The sequence below is a fragment of the Plecotus auritus genome (assembly GCF_963455305.1).
Source record: "Plecotus auritus genome assembly, chromosome: 5".
Classification (NCBI taxonomy): domain Eukaryota; kingdom Metazoa; phylum Chordata; class Mammalia; order Chiroptera; family Vespertilionidae; genus Plecotus; species Plecotus auritus.
The window spans coordinates 80,765,395-80,780,126 of NC_137776.1; the positions used below are offsets into that span (position 1 = coordinate 80,765,395).

General features: G+C 49.1%; 1 protein-coding gene across 1 annotated transcript in view; it reads left to right on the forward strand.

Annotated features, from left to right (window-relative positions):
* LCT (lactase) overlaps positions 1 to 12,944 on the forward strand; it is a gene marked incomplete at its 5' end in the record, with an annotated part of 74,427 nt that extends 61,483 nt beyond the window's left edge. The window contains 6 exons of the mRNA XM_080668693.1: positions 588 to 790; positions 4,789 to 4,898; positions 7,204 to 7,338; positions 10,252 to 10,475; positions 11,238 to 11,465; positions 12,259 to 12,944. Coding sequence (XP_080524819.1) covers positions 588 to 790; positions 4,789 to 4,898; positions 7,204 to 7,338; positions 10,252 to 10,475; positions 11,238 to 11,465; positions 12,259 to 12,479 — 1,121 coding nt within the window. The 3' untranslated portion in view covers positions 12,480 to 12,944. The remainder of the gene's footprint in view (positions 1 to 587; positions 791 to 4,788; positions 4,899 to 7,203; positions 7,339 to 10,251; positions 10,476 to 11,237; positions 11,466 to 12,258) is intronic.
* Positions 12,945 to 14,732: the final 1,788 nt, after the last annotated feature.

Genomic DNA, 14,732 nt, shown 5'->3' on the forward strand with positions numbered 1-14,732 from the left:
TTCGGAGTAAATCTGTGCTCATCTCTGTGACTGTCGTCACGTATAAAAGCTGGGAAGTCACAGGGAGACCTTGGAGTCATTACCAGATGCAGCTCCCATGGGTTCTTGGTTGGCACTTTGGTTTTCCATTCCTTCAGCCCGAGAGGTGGCCTCAGGCCATTGGCTCTCAAGGACTCTGTCAGCTGCTTCCATCAGCTGTATTCTCCAACCTCTGCTTCCACAGTGGGCTCCCCAGAGTGCCCGGGTGTCAGCGCCCACCCGTGGCAGCTCCTCTGGGCACTTTGCCTGAGGCACGTGAGCACTCTATGGGGGAGGGGCACAGAACCCAACATTCATCCAGCGCCTTGTCTGTGCAGACACGGGCTGCCGGGGCTCCACACGCACTATTCCACTTCCTTCTCCCAGCAACAACCAGGGAAGAAGCTGCAAGGCTGAAATACTCACCCAAAGCTACACGGCCGCTAGTAGGAAGTGGAGCCAGGATTTAAGTTCCATTCTTCCCCCCAAACAAGTAGCGGAAGTCTCTAGGCAGAGAGTGACACTCTTGGTCGCATTCCCTCTTTACTGACATCCATGTGTGTTTCCAGGCATCTCCTTCAGGCCTGGCACTGCCCCCTACATTGCCGGCCACAACCTAATCAAGGCCCATGCTGAGGCCTGGCACCTGTACAACGACGTGTACCGCGCCAGGCAAGGCGGCCTCATCTCCATCACCATCAACAGCGACTGGGCTGAGCCCAGAGACCCCTCCAACCAGGAGGACGTGGAGGCAGCCAGGAGATACGTCCAGGTCTGTTTTCCCTCCGGGCATTGTTTTTACTCTTCTCTGTTTCCTCTCCTGTCATGATCTCATGGGAATAGAATCAGATCGCAAAACAAAGCGTTAGGGTGCAGGCCTTATTCTGCTATTATCTGACTTTGTGAACTTGGTAATATCACCTAACCTTGTTGGACCTTCGTTTTCTCATCTGTGCAGTGGAGAGGAACTACCTACCTCATAGTTCTGATCAAAGTTCCTTGGGGTTATCTTTTAAGTCTTAAAGATGATCTGTACATGTAGTCCTTGCTGGGTATAACATTGGCTTGAAGCTAACACACAGAAAGAAATTCTCTCTTCAGTGTCTGGTTTGACTACAATAAACAGAACTAGGCTGCTATGCCACATACCACCTCTAGGTGTCACCATATGACCTTACTTCCTCAGCCTAAGGATTCCATAAATTGGGAACTTCAGACTCCGTGCAACTCATGAGTGCCCCCAATGTCAGGAGTTTAACATAAGGACATGCATCTCTTGGTCATGGAATTTTGCTCCTAGGAAGTAGAGAGACTACTAGGCAGATGCCAACAACATGACTCACCCCTATTCAGCCTGGGCCCTGACAAGAGGAGATAGATAAGAATGGCCCAAATCGCCCAGTTTTTCTCTGGCTCCTGTTAATGTCTCTGAAGGGGTTAGAGGGCACCCTCTCCCAGGTTCGCCTCAGGAAGCATTTTGGCTCTGAGGAGGAGCCTCCAACTGCAGCTCTTGGAGGGGACACCAAGGGCCTGGGTTTGTCAAACTCTTCACAAGAAAATTTGACAAAGGCAGTCACATTAGTAAATGAAAACACAAGCTTAATTTTCTTGTTTGCTAGCCAGCTTGGGGGAAAGTATTAGAACAGAATTAATGCATCCCTCATTCCAGATATATTGAATTATAGCAATCGTTTGTTTTCTGAAACCCTAAACCCAAACCTCAGGAAATGTTAGTCTCATTCAGGGATCCTCAAACTATGGCCCGCAGGCCACATGCGGCCCGCCGAGGACATTTATCCAGCCCGCTGGGTGCCGCTGCCTATTCTGCTTAGCAGCCGACTCGTCCCTGGCCTGCAGTGCGCATAGGAATTTGTTCATAGTTTTTTTTTTTAAACTATAGTCCGGCCCTCCAATGGTCTGAGGGACAGTGAACTGGCCCCCTGTTTAAAAAGTTTGAGGACCCCTGGTCTCATTAGATTGAGACACCTTCTGGCGGACTGTGGAACTGCAGCCTAGAACTGGGACACACCCTCTGGTAAAATCAGCTTTTAAGAAGGGCCTCAGGCTTTGACTGGTTTGGCTCAGTGAATAGGCAGCTGTGGGCAAACTACGGCCCGCGGGCCGGATCCGGCCCATTCGGCTGTTCTATCCGGCCCGCGGAGCCGAAAGAGCAGAGGGTTCTCTTGCTCTCCCCTCCGCTCCTTTACTTTGAATTTATATTAGTTCACATAAACACTCCATCCATGCTTTTGTTCCGGCCCTCCGGTCCAGTTTAAGAACCCATTGTGGCCCTCGAGTCAAAAAGTTTGCCCACCCCTGGGATAGAGCGTCGGCCTGCAGACTGAAGGGTCCCAGGTTTGATTCTGGTCAAGGGCATGTACCTTGGTTGCGGGCACATCCCCAGTAGGAGGTGTGCAGGAGGCAGCTGATCGATGTTTCTCTCCCATCGATGTTTCTAACTCTCTATCCCTCTCCCTTCCTCTCTGTAAAAAGTCAATAAAATATGTTAAAAAAAAAAAAAAAGAAGGGCCCCAGGTTAGCTGAGAACATGTGGAAGCCTCTTTTACCAGAGTGTGTTCCAAGCTGCATCTCAGAAGGGAAGGCCCCCCGCTCCCCACCGTGAGGGGAGGATGTGGGAGACAAGAAGCCTCTCAGGACCCCAGCCTCTAGGCCTCATTCAAGAAAACAGATAGGAAGGCTCCCACTCTAGGACTGTGGATCCAGTGCCCATGAGACTCCATCCTCTGCCTGGGCACCGGGACAGCCTTGCAGCTCAGCCCCCGCCCAGGAAATTCTGTGTGAGCCTTAGGTGTGATGATGGGGAAGGAGCCGCTCTGTGGTGTGAAGGACCACAGCCTGGAGACAGTAGTCTCCCCCTTCTCCCATGGACATTCTAAGGGATCCCAGCTCAGTGCATCTCCCTTCTAGCTGCCCTAAGTGGGATGGCAGCTGACAAACCAGAGGAGGAGAAGAGGGCTTTGGGCACTTGAACTGCAACATGCAAACAGCCACAGAGATGAGGGTTTAAGAATGGGATTTGGAACAAGCAAGCAGAACAGAAGCAGACTCACAGATATAGAGAATATTTTGGTGCTTGCCAGATGGGAGGGGGCTTGGGGAACGGGTAGAAAATGTGAAGGGATTTAGAAGTTCAAATTGGTAATTACAGAATAGTCATGGGATGTAAAGTACAGCTTAGGAAATATAGCCAATAATATTCTAATAACGAAGAATGGTGTCAGATGGGTACTAGATTTATCAAAGTGATTATTCATAAGTTATACTAGAGGCCCGGTGCACGAAATCCATGCATGGGGCGGGGGAGGGTTCCCTCAGCCCAGCCTGCACCCTCTCCAATCCAGGACCCCTTGGGGGATGTCTGACTGCCAGTTTAGGTCTGATCCCCAGGATTGGGCCTAAACTGGCAGTCAGACATCCCTCACAATCCTGGACCACTGGCTCCTAACCGCTCACCTGCCTGCCTGCCTGATCACCCCTAACTGCCCCTCCCTGCCAGCCTGATCACCCCCTGCCTCTGCCTGCCGGCCTGATCACCCCTAACTGCCCCCCCTGCCAGCCTGATCACCCCCTAACCGCCTCTGCCTGCCAGCCTGATCATCCCTAACTGCCACCCCCTTCCCCCACCAGCCTGGTCGCCCCTAACTGCCCCCCTGCCGGCCTGATCACCCCTAACTGCCTCTGCCTGCCGGCCTGATCACCACCAACTGTCCCCCCCGCCTCCCTGCCAGCCTGGTTGCCCCCAACTGCCCCCCATGCTGGCCTGGTCGCCCCACGCAGCCTGCTGCTCGGTCATTTGGTCATCCCTCACTGCCCCCCCCCCCCTGCTGGCCTGGTTGCCCCACGCAGCCTGCTGCTTGGTCATTTGGTCATCCCTCACTGCTCCCCCCTGCCAGCCTGGTTGCCCCACACAGCCTGCTGCTCGGTCATTTGGTCATCCCTCACTAAACCCCCTGCCAGCCAGGTCACCCCATGCAGCCTGCTGCTCAGTTGTTTGGTCGCCCCTCACTAATCCCCCTGCCAGCCTGGTCGCCCACACAGCCTGTTTGGTCATCCATTCGGTTGCGACAGTTGCTTAGGCTTTTATATAGATAGATAAATGTCTAATCATGGAGTTGTACACCTGAAACATTGTACATCAACTGTAACTGAAAAATAAAAAGTTTTAATTTTTTTCTCTTGAAATTGATTTCAGAGAGAGTAAGGGAGAGGGAGGGTGGGTAAAAACATCAATGAAAGAGAATCATTGATGGGCTGCCTCCTGCATGTCCCCTATTGGGGACTGAGCCCCCAACACAGGCATGTGCCCTGACTGGGAATTGAACTGTGACCTCCTAGTTCATAGGTTGACACTCAACCACTGAGCCACACCAGCCAGGCTAAAATGGTTTTTTTTCTAATAAAATAAAATGGCAACTACTAAATACCTAAAAAGAAAAGAAAAAGGATGGCCCAACTGGTGTTACTCAGTGGTTCAGTGTCAACCCATGAACCAGGTCATGGTTTGATTCCCGGTCAGAGAACAAGCCTGGATTGCGGCCTGATCCCCAGTGCGGGGCATGCAGGAGGCAGCCAGTCAATGATTCTCTCTCATCATTGATGTTTCTTTCTCTCTCTTCTTCATCTCTGAATTCAATAAAAACATTTATTTTTTAAAAGGAATGGGATATGGAAAGAATGTGGGGGTGGGGGGAGTGTCCAGGGGCATACCTGCTAATGCTGAGGCTGACTGTCCCCCACCCCCACCTGCAGTTCATGGGAGGCTGGTTTGCACATCCGATTTTCAAGAATGGCGATTACAATGAAGTGATGAAGACTCGGATCCGTGACAGGAGCTTGGCTGCAGGCCTCAGCAAGTCTCGGTAGGTCCTGGTGCCCCCACACTCAGCCAGGAGAGGGTCGGGAGGGAGTCTGGTCTGTGGGACCAAACTGAAGCTCCTGGGTGGAAGCATAGTGGTGAGAGCATGGCTGTTGGGGTCAGAGAGGCGTGTCTGAGGCAAGTTCCTGTATCTCTGAGCTTCCTGCTTGCTGGGAAGATTAAACATGATTGTGTATGTGCTCTCAGCCAAGGTCCTGGCACTGCTATGTGCTTGACGAAAGGCAGTTGCTATTATTATTATTATGATGATGATGATGATGATGATGATGATGATCATCATCATCATCATCATCCTCCTTTAGAACAGCCATCATCATCCTTTAGAACAGCCAGGAAATCTATCTTCAAGGGCACCCACTTCTTATCAACCCACCACCTCCCTCTAAGGACAAATTCCCCAGCTCATCCTACCCCATTCCATCACCTATGAGTGAATGTGGATAGCAATGAGTGATGGCCAGCGTGTTTGTTGTTTGGCCAGTAGGTGGCAATGGTGTGCACAAAGCAGTCCTATTTCCTATCAAAAAAGCAATGGCAACATCAACAGCTAACATGTATTCATCTTCTGTTGGTACTTCTATTCCTATTTAAAGATAAGGCACAAATATTGAAGCAAGATTGTCCAGCTATTAAATGATGGAGCTGGGATATGAAACCGGGCTGTCTGATTCCAGGGCCCACACTGGGTTTGAATCAACCAGCTGGGATTAGAGGTATGGGACATGGATGAGGACGGAATGGCCTGGCCTTATGGAAACATATCCACAAGCTCCAAGGTAGTGCATGTTGTTACCATAGGTCAAAAGGCCCTTGAGTCTTTCCCACAAACTACCCCATAGAGCCCAGCTGTAAGGATTAAGTAATCCAGTCCCCACCCTTACAACACATCCTGGCCTGGTTAGGGCAAGTCCTGCTAAGCAGGCTGTGCCTACTGGTCTGATCAGCCAATCTGGTCTCAAACAAGCAAGTGAGCACTCCTGTTCATCAGCATAGCTTTGCTGAGTGCCAGGTCAGAGTCTGTGTAAAGAGGAACCTCCAAGTCAAGCTCCTCACATGGCCAACACACCAGCTGGGAAGTCAGTCACCCTCATCACTCCAGGGAATTCTATTTCCCAATTTGTTGATTCATCAAAAGCTCAGAAGATGAGATCATGACAAGGCAGGGCACCAGCTGAGGTGGGCCTTGGCAGTGAATAGCATTTGGGAGAACAGAGGGCAGTCATTCCATCCAAGAGTTATGGTGTGAGCACCAGCCCAACGGTAGGAATGAGTGGGCCATGTGCAGTTGATGGGGAAGGGGTACTGGCCTGGCAACCGTGGAGGGGCCGAGGCCACATGGTGAAGGGCCTGGAGGCCAGGTAGAGGGGCTCAGCTTTGATGCCATGGGCCCTGAGGAGCCACTGCTGGCTCCTGGGCATGGCTCCAGTGTTCTCCCAGCAGTCTCAGAAACCTCAGGGACAGAGGGTTTTGCTCCCCCAGGTTAATGACAGCAGGAAGGTCAAGATGAAGATGTCAGCCGCCTAGCAGGGCAATCCCTAGGCAACCCTAAACCAGCAGCACCGAGTCTGCCTGTCAGGGGCACCTATAGGCAGTTGGGCTGAAAGGAACCTGTATGTGTTGTATGCAAGCACATGCTAATCCAATTTTATAGGAAAGTCTCAGAGAACATGAAAAATGCTCCAGCAAATGCTTATTTTACAAAAGCGTAGTGAGATCATGTGAGCAGAAATATTCAAATCTCCAAAGTTCAAAAAATTTAATCTGTAAAAGTATTTCCCCTACTAATAAGAATAGACTTTGGAGAAAAGAGGCAAACCTAAGGAAACCACAACAAAAGCAGTACTTAGAAAGGGCAGATTGTAGAAATACAAATTATAAAAGATAAAACAGTAAGGGTTAGTCTTAAGGTATATGCCTTAGACATGTCCTTGACTTCAAAATCTACCAGAGATGGTAAATGTCAAAAGTTGCATGTTAATTTTTGAAGGAAATAAAAAAGTAGGTGTATCTGTGTCTGTGTGTCCCTGACCGGGAGGTTTATAAAAGAATAGCTTTTACTTTCATTTGCCAACAGGAAGAGAGGGTCCTGTAACGGGAGGTGGGGGGTGCAGTGGGTTACAGGGTGGTAGGAGGAGCCTCGGTACCTCCGGCAGCAGTGGCAGGGCCTCTCCTTGCCCCTGCACCTGTCACCTGTAGTTTACAGCGCCCCCGACCCTGCCCCAGAACATTCTCCTCCCAAAGCATGGCTGCTCCTGAAGCCCCGCCCCCTCACAGCTCCTTCCCCGCAGGCTCCCGGAGTTCACGGAGAGTGAGAAGAGGAGGATCAATGGCACCTACGACTACTTTGGGTTCAATCACTACACCACTGTCCTGGCCTACAATCTTGACTATGACTCTTGGATCTCTTCCTTTGATGCAGACAGGTAAGACATCCAGCAGGGCCTCCAAGAACAGACTTTGGAAAAGACAGTGGCCCTTCTGCCCACCTCTTGCTTGAAGGCCTGTGTGGCCCTGGAGAACCGCCTCCCGATGCCGAAGGTCCTGGGGTTTCTGATTAGTCCTGTCTCCTGAGACTCCTAATCAAACCCCATCAGCCTGACAGTAATACACTGGCTTTCCAAGACGCCTCCCATTGAGATAGTCATGCCTGGAGTTCTTAAATAACTTTTTTGAGAAAAACCTTTTTCTTCCCTTTTCCTTTTTTGTCAAATTTGTTTTACTTATTAGATGATGTATTTCAGTTAAAATAACAAGGTCTTTTTTTTTCCTTTTCGGAGTAATGGTCAAAGTATTATTTTTGTATTACACAAATAATATATGTTCACAGTGGAAACATTAGAAAGCAAATAGGCAATTCTTTAGTTTTAATCCTCACCCAAAGACATATTCCCATTGATTTTTAGAGTGAAAGGGAGAGGGAGAGACAGAGAGAGAAACATCAATGTGAGAGAGAGAGATACATCAATTAGGTGCCTCTGCATTCGCCCCACCCAGGGTCGGGGATCAAGCCTGCAACTGAAGTACGTACCCTTGATGGGAACCGAACCCAGTACAGGCCAAAGCTCTATCCATTGAGCCAAACCTGCTAGGGCGGATAGGAAATTCTTGTGTGTCATTTCAGAAGTGTATGTGTATATATGTATATTCACATTACATAGTTTATATAGTATATATTTGTACATGTATTTACTTGTTACAAAAAAACAACAGGATTAGCCCAGCCAGTGTGGCTCAGTGGTTGAGCATCGACCTATGAACTAGGAGGTCACAGTTCGATTCCTGGTCAGGGCAAATGCCTAGCTTGCAGGCTTAATCCCCAGCCTGCAAGGGGGGCATACAGGAGGCAGCTGATTGATGATTTTCTCTCATCATTGATATTTCTATTTCTCTCTCCCTTTCCCTTCCTCTCTAAAATAAAAAAATATGTATATATTTTAAAACCAGGATTATAAGTATATACACTATTTTGTTTCATTTCAATTTATTTTATTTTTTAAAATATATTTTATTGATTTTTTACAGAGAGGGAGAGGGATAGTTAGAAACATCGATGAGAGAGAAACATCGATCAGCTGCCTCCTGCACACCCGCTACTGGGGATAAGCCCGCAACCAAGGTACATGCCCTTGACCGGAATTGAACCTGGGACCCTTCAGTCTGCAGGCCGATGCTCTATCCACTGAGCCAAACCAGTTAGGGCCATTTCAATTTTTTTAAAACTGTTTTTATTGATTTTAGAGAGAGTAAGGGAGAGAAACATCGATCAACTGCCTCTTGCATGCTCCCTACTAGGGATCAAGCCTGCAATCAGGGCATGTGCCCTGACCAGGAATTGAACCAGTGACCTCTGGGTGTATGGGACAATGCCCAACCAACTGAGCCACACCGGCCAAGGCTGTTCCTTTTCTTTTGTTTTTTTAAGTTCTTTTTTTATTATTATTACTAGAGGCCGAATGCATGAAATTCGTGCAAGGGGCTCAGCCCTCGCAGCCCCAGCTGCCTCAGCTGGCCCTGGCAGCTCCTCCAGCCCTGGCTTCATCCAGCAGGTTGTCTGGATGGTCGTTTGGCTGTTCGGTCTAATTAGCATAATAGCTCTTTATTATATAGAAATTAAACTTAGAGAGAGGAAGGGGGAGGGAAGGGAGAGAGAGAGAGAGAAACATCAATGATGAGAGACAATCATCTGTTGGCTGCCTTCTGCATGCCCCAAACTGGGGATCGAGCTGCAACCTGGGCATGTGCCCTGACTGGGAACTGAATCGTGACCTCCTGGTTCATAGGTTGACGCTCAACCACTGGGCCACGCTGGCTGGGCTCCACTTATTTATACATTCACTGGCTGATTCTTGTATGTGCCGACTGGGGATCAAACTGGCAACCTTGGTGTATTCAGACGGCGCTCTAAGCAACTGACTACCACGCAGAGCTAATCTGTTCCTTTTCTATCAAGCATCCTTCCATCCCAGTAGTGTGAATCTTGTCTAGGTTTTTTCTTTGAAAACAAATGTGTACACCCCACTGTGTCCTGAATCCACCATTCAGGCTTGGCAAGGGGGGACTGAGAAGACCCCTGCTGGTCCCCAGTCAGGCACCCACTGGACTCTCGCTGCCTCACTGGTCCCTGGACGCCTTCACAGGGACCCGTGCTCAGCTATGGAATGCCCCCCCCACCCCCACATTGACTTTCAGCTGAGCAAGATAAATCCAGTTGTTGGTAAAACTAAATGGTAGGGTTTTGTTTTTTTCAAAAATTTGGATGTAAGTTAAATAACTGTATTTGAAATGTTTGACTCTCAAGACAGTTGAGTTTCCATGCCTCCCACAGCAGGCGCTCCTTTGGCACAACCTGTTGCCCTCTCTTATCTGTCACTGGAGAGAGGGGCAGTGTCTTGGGCACTTGAAGCAGGTCCCAGCCTACTAGCCCCTGTCCTCATACAAAGGGGTTGGTGCCTGTGGAAGACTCAGGGAAGCCTGTTCTCTGAAGACCTGACACCTGCACCTACTGGAGACTGGGAAACCCAGAGCCCTTTCACATCCAGTGTGAGGTGTTGAGCCTGTGGAGGGTTACCATCCCCCATGAGTGAGACCATCCCCCTGCACACGTGGAGAGCTGGAACAGAGAGCTAGAATGGCTTGTCCAGTTATACCAGCACTAAGCAGTGAACCTAGAACTTATGGAGAGAGAATTGGGGTGATTTGACTATTCTGGGTTCACTTATGACTCACGACTAGACAAAAACCTAAGGTTTCTCCTAGTATAAATCCTGCTTTGTCTTTTGTGCAAAGGGCCTCTGGGAATTTACAAGTCAGACCTAATCTTGTGTTTGAACTGGCAGGGGAGTTGCCTCCATCACAGATCGCTCTTGGCCAGACTCTGGCTCCTCCTGGCTGAAGATGACACCCTTTGGCTTCAGGAGGATCCTGAACTGGTTAAAGGAGGAGTACAACAACCCTCCGATCTACGTCACAGAGAATGGAGTGTCCCAACGGGGAGAAACAAGCCTCAATGACACTGCAAGGATCTACTACCTCCGCAGTTACATCAACGAGGCACTCAAAGGTATGGCAGGCCCACCCTTCCTCACGTGCACCTCGCACTGTGGAAACATCTGCTCACATCTGCATTCAGGGTGGTTTTGCACCCAGGAACCCCATAATGAGAAAGATGAGGCTTCTTACTCCTGTTGGGTTAGCTGCACTGCTTTTTTTCCTTCCTAGACTTAAGCTCAGCAGGCAGACGAGTTGCCTGAGTCAGCTAGACCTGAGCTCTCCGTATCCTCATTGATGTCTGAGGCCCCTGAACAGCAGTGCCCTCCTGAGGACGGTTTGGGCAGGGCTAGGAGGAATGGGCTTAGGGGACTGTCTGAAGGGTCTTTTGTTCCTGAAGCAAAAGTTTGAGATCACCAGCTCAGCAGAACTTGGGAAGAGACTATGACAAGGAAACAGTAACACTGGTGAAAGAGAACGAGCAATGCAGCTGTGAAAACAAAAGATCAGGAAATCCAATTCCAGCTAAAATCTTTCCCAAGGGCCACTTACTAGTATTTTCATAGAGAGGAGCACTGGTCTACCCATGTTCCTGACGTCCTTCAGGGCTGAGCCTTTCTAGAAAAATGCTGATGGCTCTGCAGCTCCGTCCACAGAGGACCAGATAACAAACACTGCAAGCAGTGCCTGGGCAACTTTCTCAAAGAGCTAAAGAAAAGCTGTCCTGGACTGCACACGGGGACTGTGGGAGAGCTCTGGGCAGCAGGGCTTCGGCAGGCCTGGGGGGAGGGTGTCTTATGAGCAGGAAGCTCATGCCGGGCCTCTCTTTGGACAGCTGTACGGGATAAGGTGGACCTTCGAGGATACACTGTTTGGAGTGTGATGGACAACTTTGAGTGGGCCACGGGCTTCGCAGAGAGGTTTGGTCTACATTTTGTGAACTATACTGACCCTTCTCTGCCAAGGATTCCCAAAGCGTCAGCCAAGCTCTACGCCTCTATAACCCGGTGCAATGGCTTCCCTGACCCAGCCGCAGGCCCACACCCTTGTCTCCAGTCAGAAGGTGAGATGCAGCTCTGGGAGAGACTAAAGCCAGAGGGAGGGGGTGAGAGGGGCCTTTTCCAGTCTATTTTCTTCTAGTTTATTACCCTCCTCTCAGCCTTTCCATTCCCTTCATTCATCAACCAGTATTTCTTTGAATGTTCTTAGGATGGAACAAAGCAATTTACATCTAGAAACTAGGTCCTGCTCTGGGAATAAATAGGTCTAGAGCAGGGGTGGGCAAACTTTTTGACTCGAGGGCCACAATGGGTTCTTAAACTTAAGGACCAGAAGGCCGGAACAAAAGCATGGATGGAGTGTTTGTGTGAACTAATATAAATTCAACGTAAAGGAGTGGAGGGGAGAGCAAGAGAACCAGATAGAACAGCCGGATCCGGCCCGCGGGCCGTAGTTTGCCCAGAGCTGGTCTAGAGTCTCATCTCAGCCCTGCTATTAACCTGCTGTGCGACCTTAGGCAGGAAACGAGGAAAATGTCTGGGCTGATGCAGGATCAAACACAGTGCCTGACATAATGTAAGATGACAGGATTTGTGAATGACTGAAAAAATATGGATTACTATACAAATATGAGACAATTACCTAATTTAGATTATACTCTAAATTGCTGATAGAGATGATTAAAAATAAATCTACTTCATTCAGAGGCTCATCTGTCAGTGACAGGGATATGCCGTCAGCAAGGTGCTCACTTGGGGCACCTGTGCCAGGGATCTAGCATGTGCTTAAAACAGGTTAACACAGTCCAGTAACCACATCGGTGCCAGTGTGAACTGCCCTCTGTTGTCCTCTCCTAGATGCTGGACCCACCATCAGTCCCAAGAGAGAAGAGGAGGTACAGTTCCTGGGCCTAGCACTGGGTGTGACAGAAGCCCAGACCGCGTTGTACACGCTCTTTTCTCTCATGCTTCTTGGAGCCTGCGCTGTGGCGTTTCTGTCCTACAAGTATTGCAAGCGCTCCAAGCAGCGGAACACACAATCAGGCCAGCAGGAGCTGAGCCCTGTTTCTTCGTTCTGACCACAGGTACCACCTCATCCAGTTCTGAGAAACAAGCCCAGTTTCTTTGTGCACCTTTACCACCCACAAAACTCCCGAGGATCTCCCATTACGCCCATACCCGAGTGCTTCACAAAGGCCTCCTGTGTGGTCAGAGACGCACCTGCAAGGATTTCAGTCCCTGATTAAAATGGGAATGTCTGCATCTTGCCCCAGGATCAGAAATTCATTTGGGCATTAGAAGACCCTGCAGCTGGCTCTTGTGCAAATGTGCAGATACTGAACTCATCCAGTGGTTCTGTGAGCCACTTAACTGGGCAGTTCCAAGTTGGAGAGATTTTAAAGATAGAAGCAGGAGTGAAAACCAATCCTTTTTCTAAGAAATCAACTCCATTGCATAGATGGACTAGTATAATCTCCTGCCCTCTCTTCAAGCTCCCTTCCAGCCTCATATCTTGTGTTCCTGAGAAAATAAAAATGGTACCGTGACCTGTGTCCTATCCCCTATGAGAGATTCTACTTGAGAAAGTAGGTTCCAGAGAACTTACGAGGTCACACAGGCCATTTGGGATATCTATGCTTTCCCACCAGACGAAGGCTTCCTGCTTACATTATATACTCCCTGGCAGAGAAACCCTAACATACAAAGAGATGGCCTGCGAATGATCCTTTACTCCTACTACTGCCACCTTCTATGTCCTCCTTCCCTGTGTAGAGGCAAGCGTGTAAGGACCCAAGCATGGCCTTAAAGGCCTATGTGATCTCACCTGGGTTCGCTTAGCCTGTTTCCCTTTTCCTCACTCAATCTGTGGTAGTTCTAAACTGCATGGAAGTCCTTGACTATTCCATACTCCTTTGTGTCCTTGCAAATACTATTCCTTCTGCCTAGGACGCCCTTTCTTCTAAAAATGCCTTCAAGCCTCAGCTCAAATATGTACCTTTTCCTCTTTATAGCTGCCCTCAATTTCCCAAGCAGACACTCCTCTTACTTTGCTGTAAATACCCCATGACCACATTTTACTGGAATTGCAAATTTCCCTGCTAGCAACTTCTTGAGGCCCAAGGACCACGTCTGTCTCTAGCAAGCACATTTGGAGACAGGACACAGAAAGCACACCTGCTCCTTTGGTGTGTTTATTCACAGAACATATCCAGAGTAGTGGTGGGAGCACAGGAAGATGTGCTCTTATTAATTCCCCTGTGCTCACCTCTTCCCATGACCACATCAAAATTATAACTAAGTTACAGAACCACCAGCATCGAGAACTATCTGAAGACTAGTTGAACAGAAGTCCTATAACTAAGGATATTAAGAAGCCATGTTGAGACTAGTAGGAGGGGTGGAAAGGGCAGGTCCCACACCCATTCTGTGGTGATTAAGAATCGGGAGGGAGCACTGGCAAGTGCTGCTCAGTGGTTAGAGTGTCAGCCCTTACACCAAAGGGTCATGGGTTCAATTCCCGGTCAAGGGCATGTACCTGCATTGCAGGTTTGATCCCAATCCCCTCCCTCTTTCCCTTCCACTCTCTCTAAAAATCAATGGAAAAAATATCCTCGAGTGAGGATTAACAACAAAAAACAAACAAAAAATAATTGTGAGGGATAGCTTGGCTGTGGAGATACCCCTGAGGAGTGAGGGGTCCCAGCCCCACACAGGTATCCCCAGCCCCAGGCACCAGTACCAGAAAGGGGAATGCCTAGAACAGTGGTTCTCAACCTCTCTAATACCGCCACCCTTTAATACAGTTCCTCATGTTGTGTTTTAGAGCCAATGGTCTTAGGCTCTACAGCAGGTTGAGAACCGCTAGCAGGGTCGCCTAAGACCATCGGAAAACACAGATATTTACATTACGATTCATAACAGTAGCAAAATTATAGTTATGAAGTAGCAACAAAAATAATTTTATGGTTGGGGGTCACCACAACATGAGGAACTGTATTAAAGGGTCATGGCATTAGAAAGGTTGAGAACCACTGCCCTAGTGGCTGTAAAAACCAGTGAGGATTTCATCCAATTGAGACAGAGGGCTGCTGGAGACTTAGGCGCGCCTCTTAAAGGGGTGGGGGACACACACACACAAACTTAATATGGGGCCGCAGCACAGGGGCAGCAGCTCAAAAAGTGCCAGGTACATATAAGAACTAAGTTGACTTACTTCAGAGAAAGGGCTGAAGGGGCAGGTGGTCAGGAGAGAGCCTTCATTGTCCCTTTGCCAAATGCTCCTCTCCTGCAGCCAAGTAGGCTCAGACAAGTGCCAACTCTGTGCTCTCCAT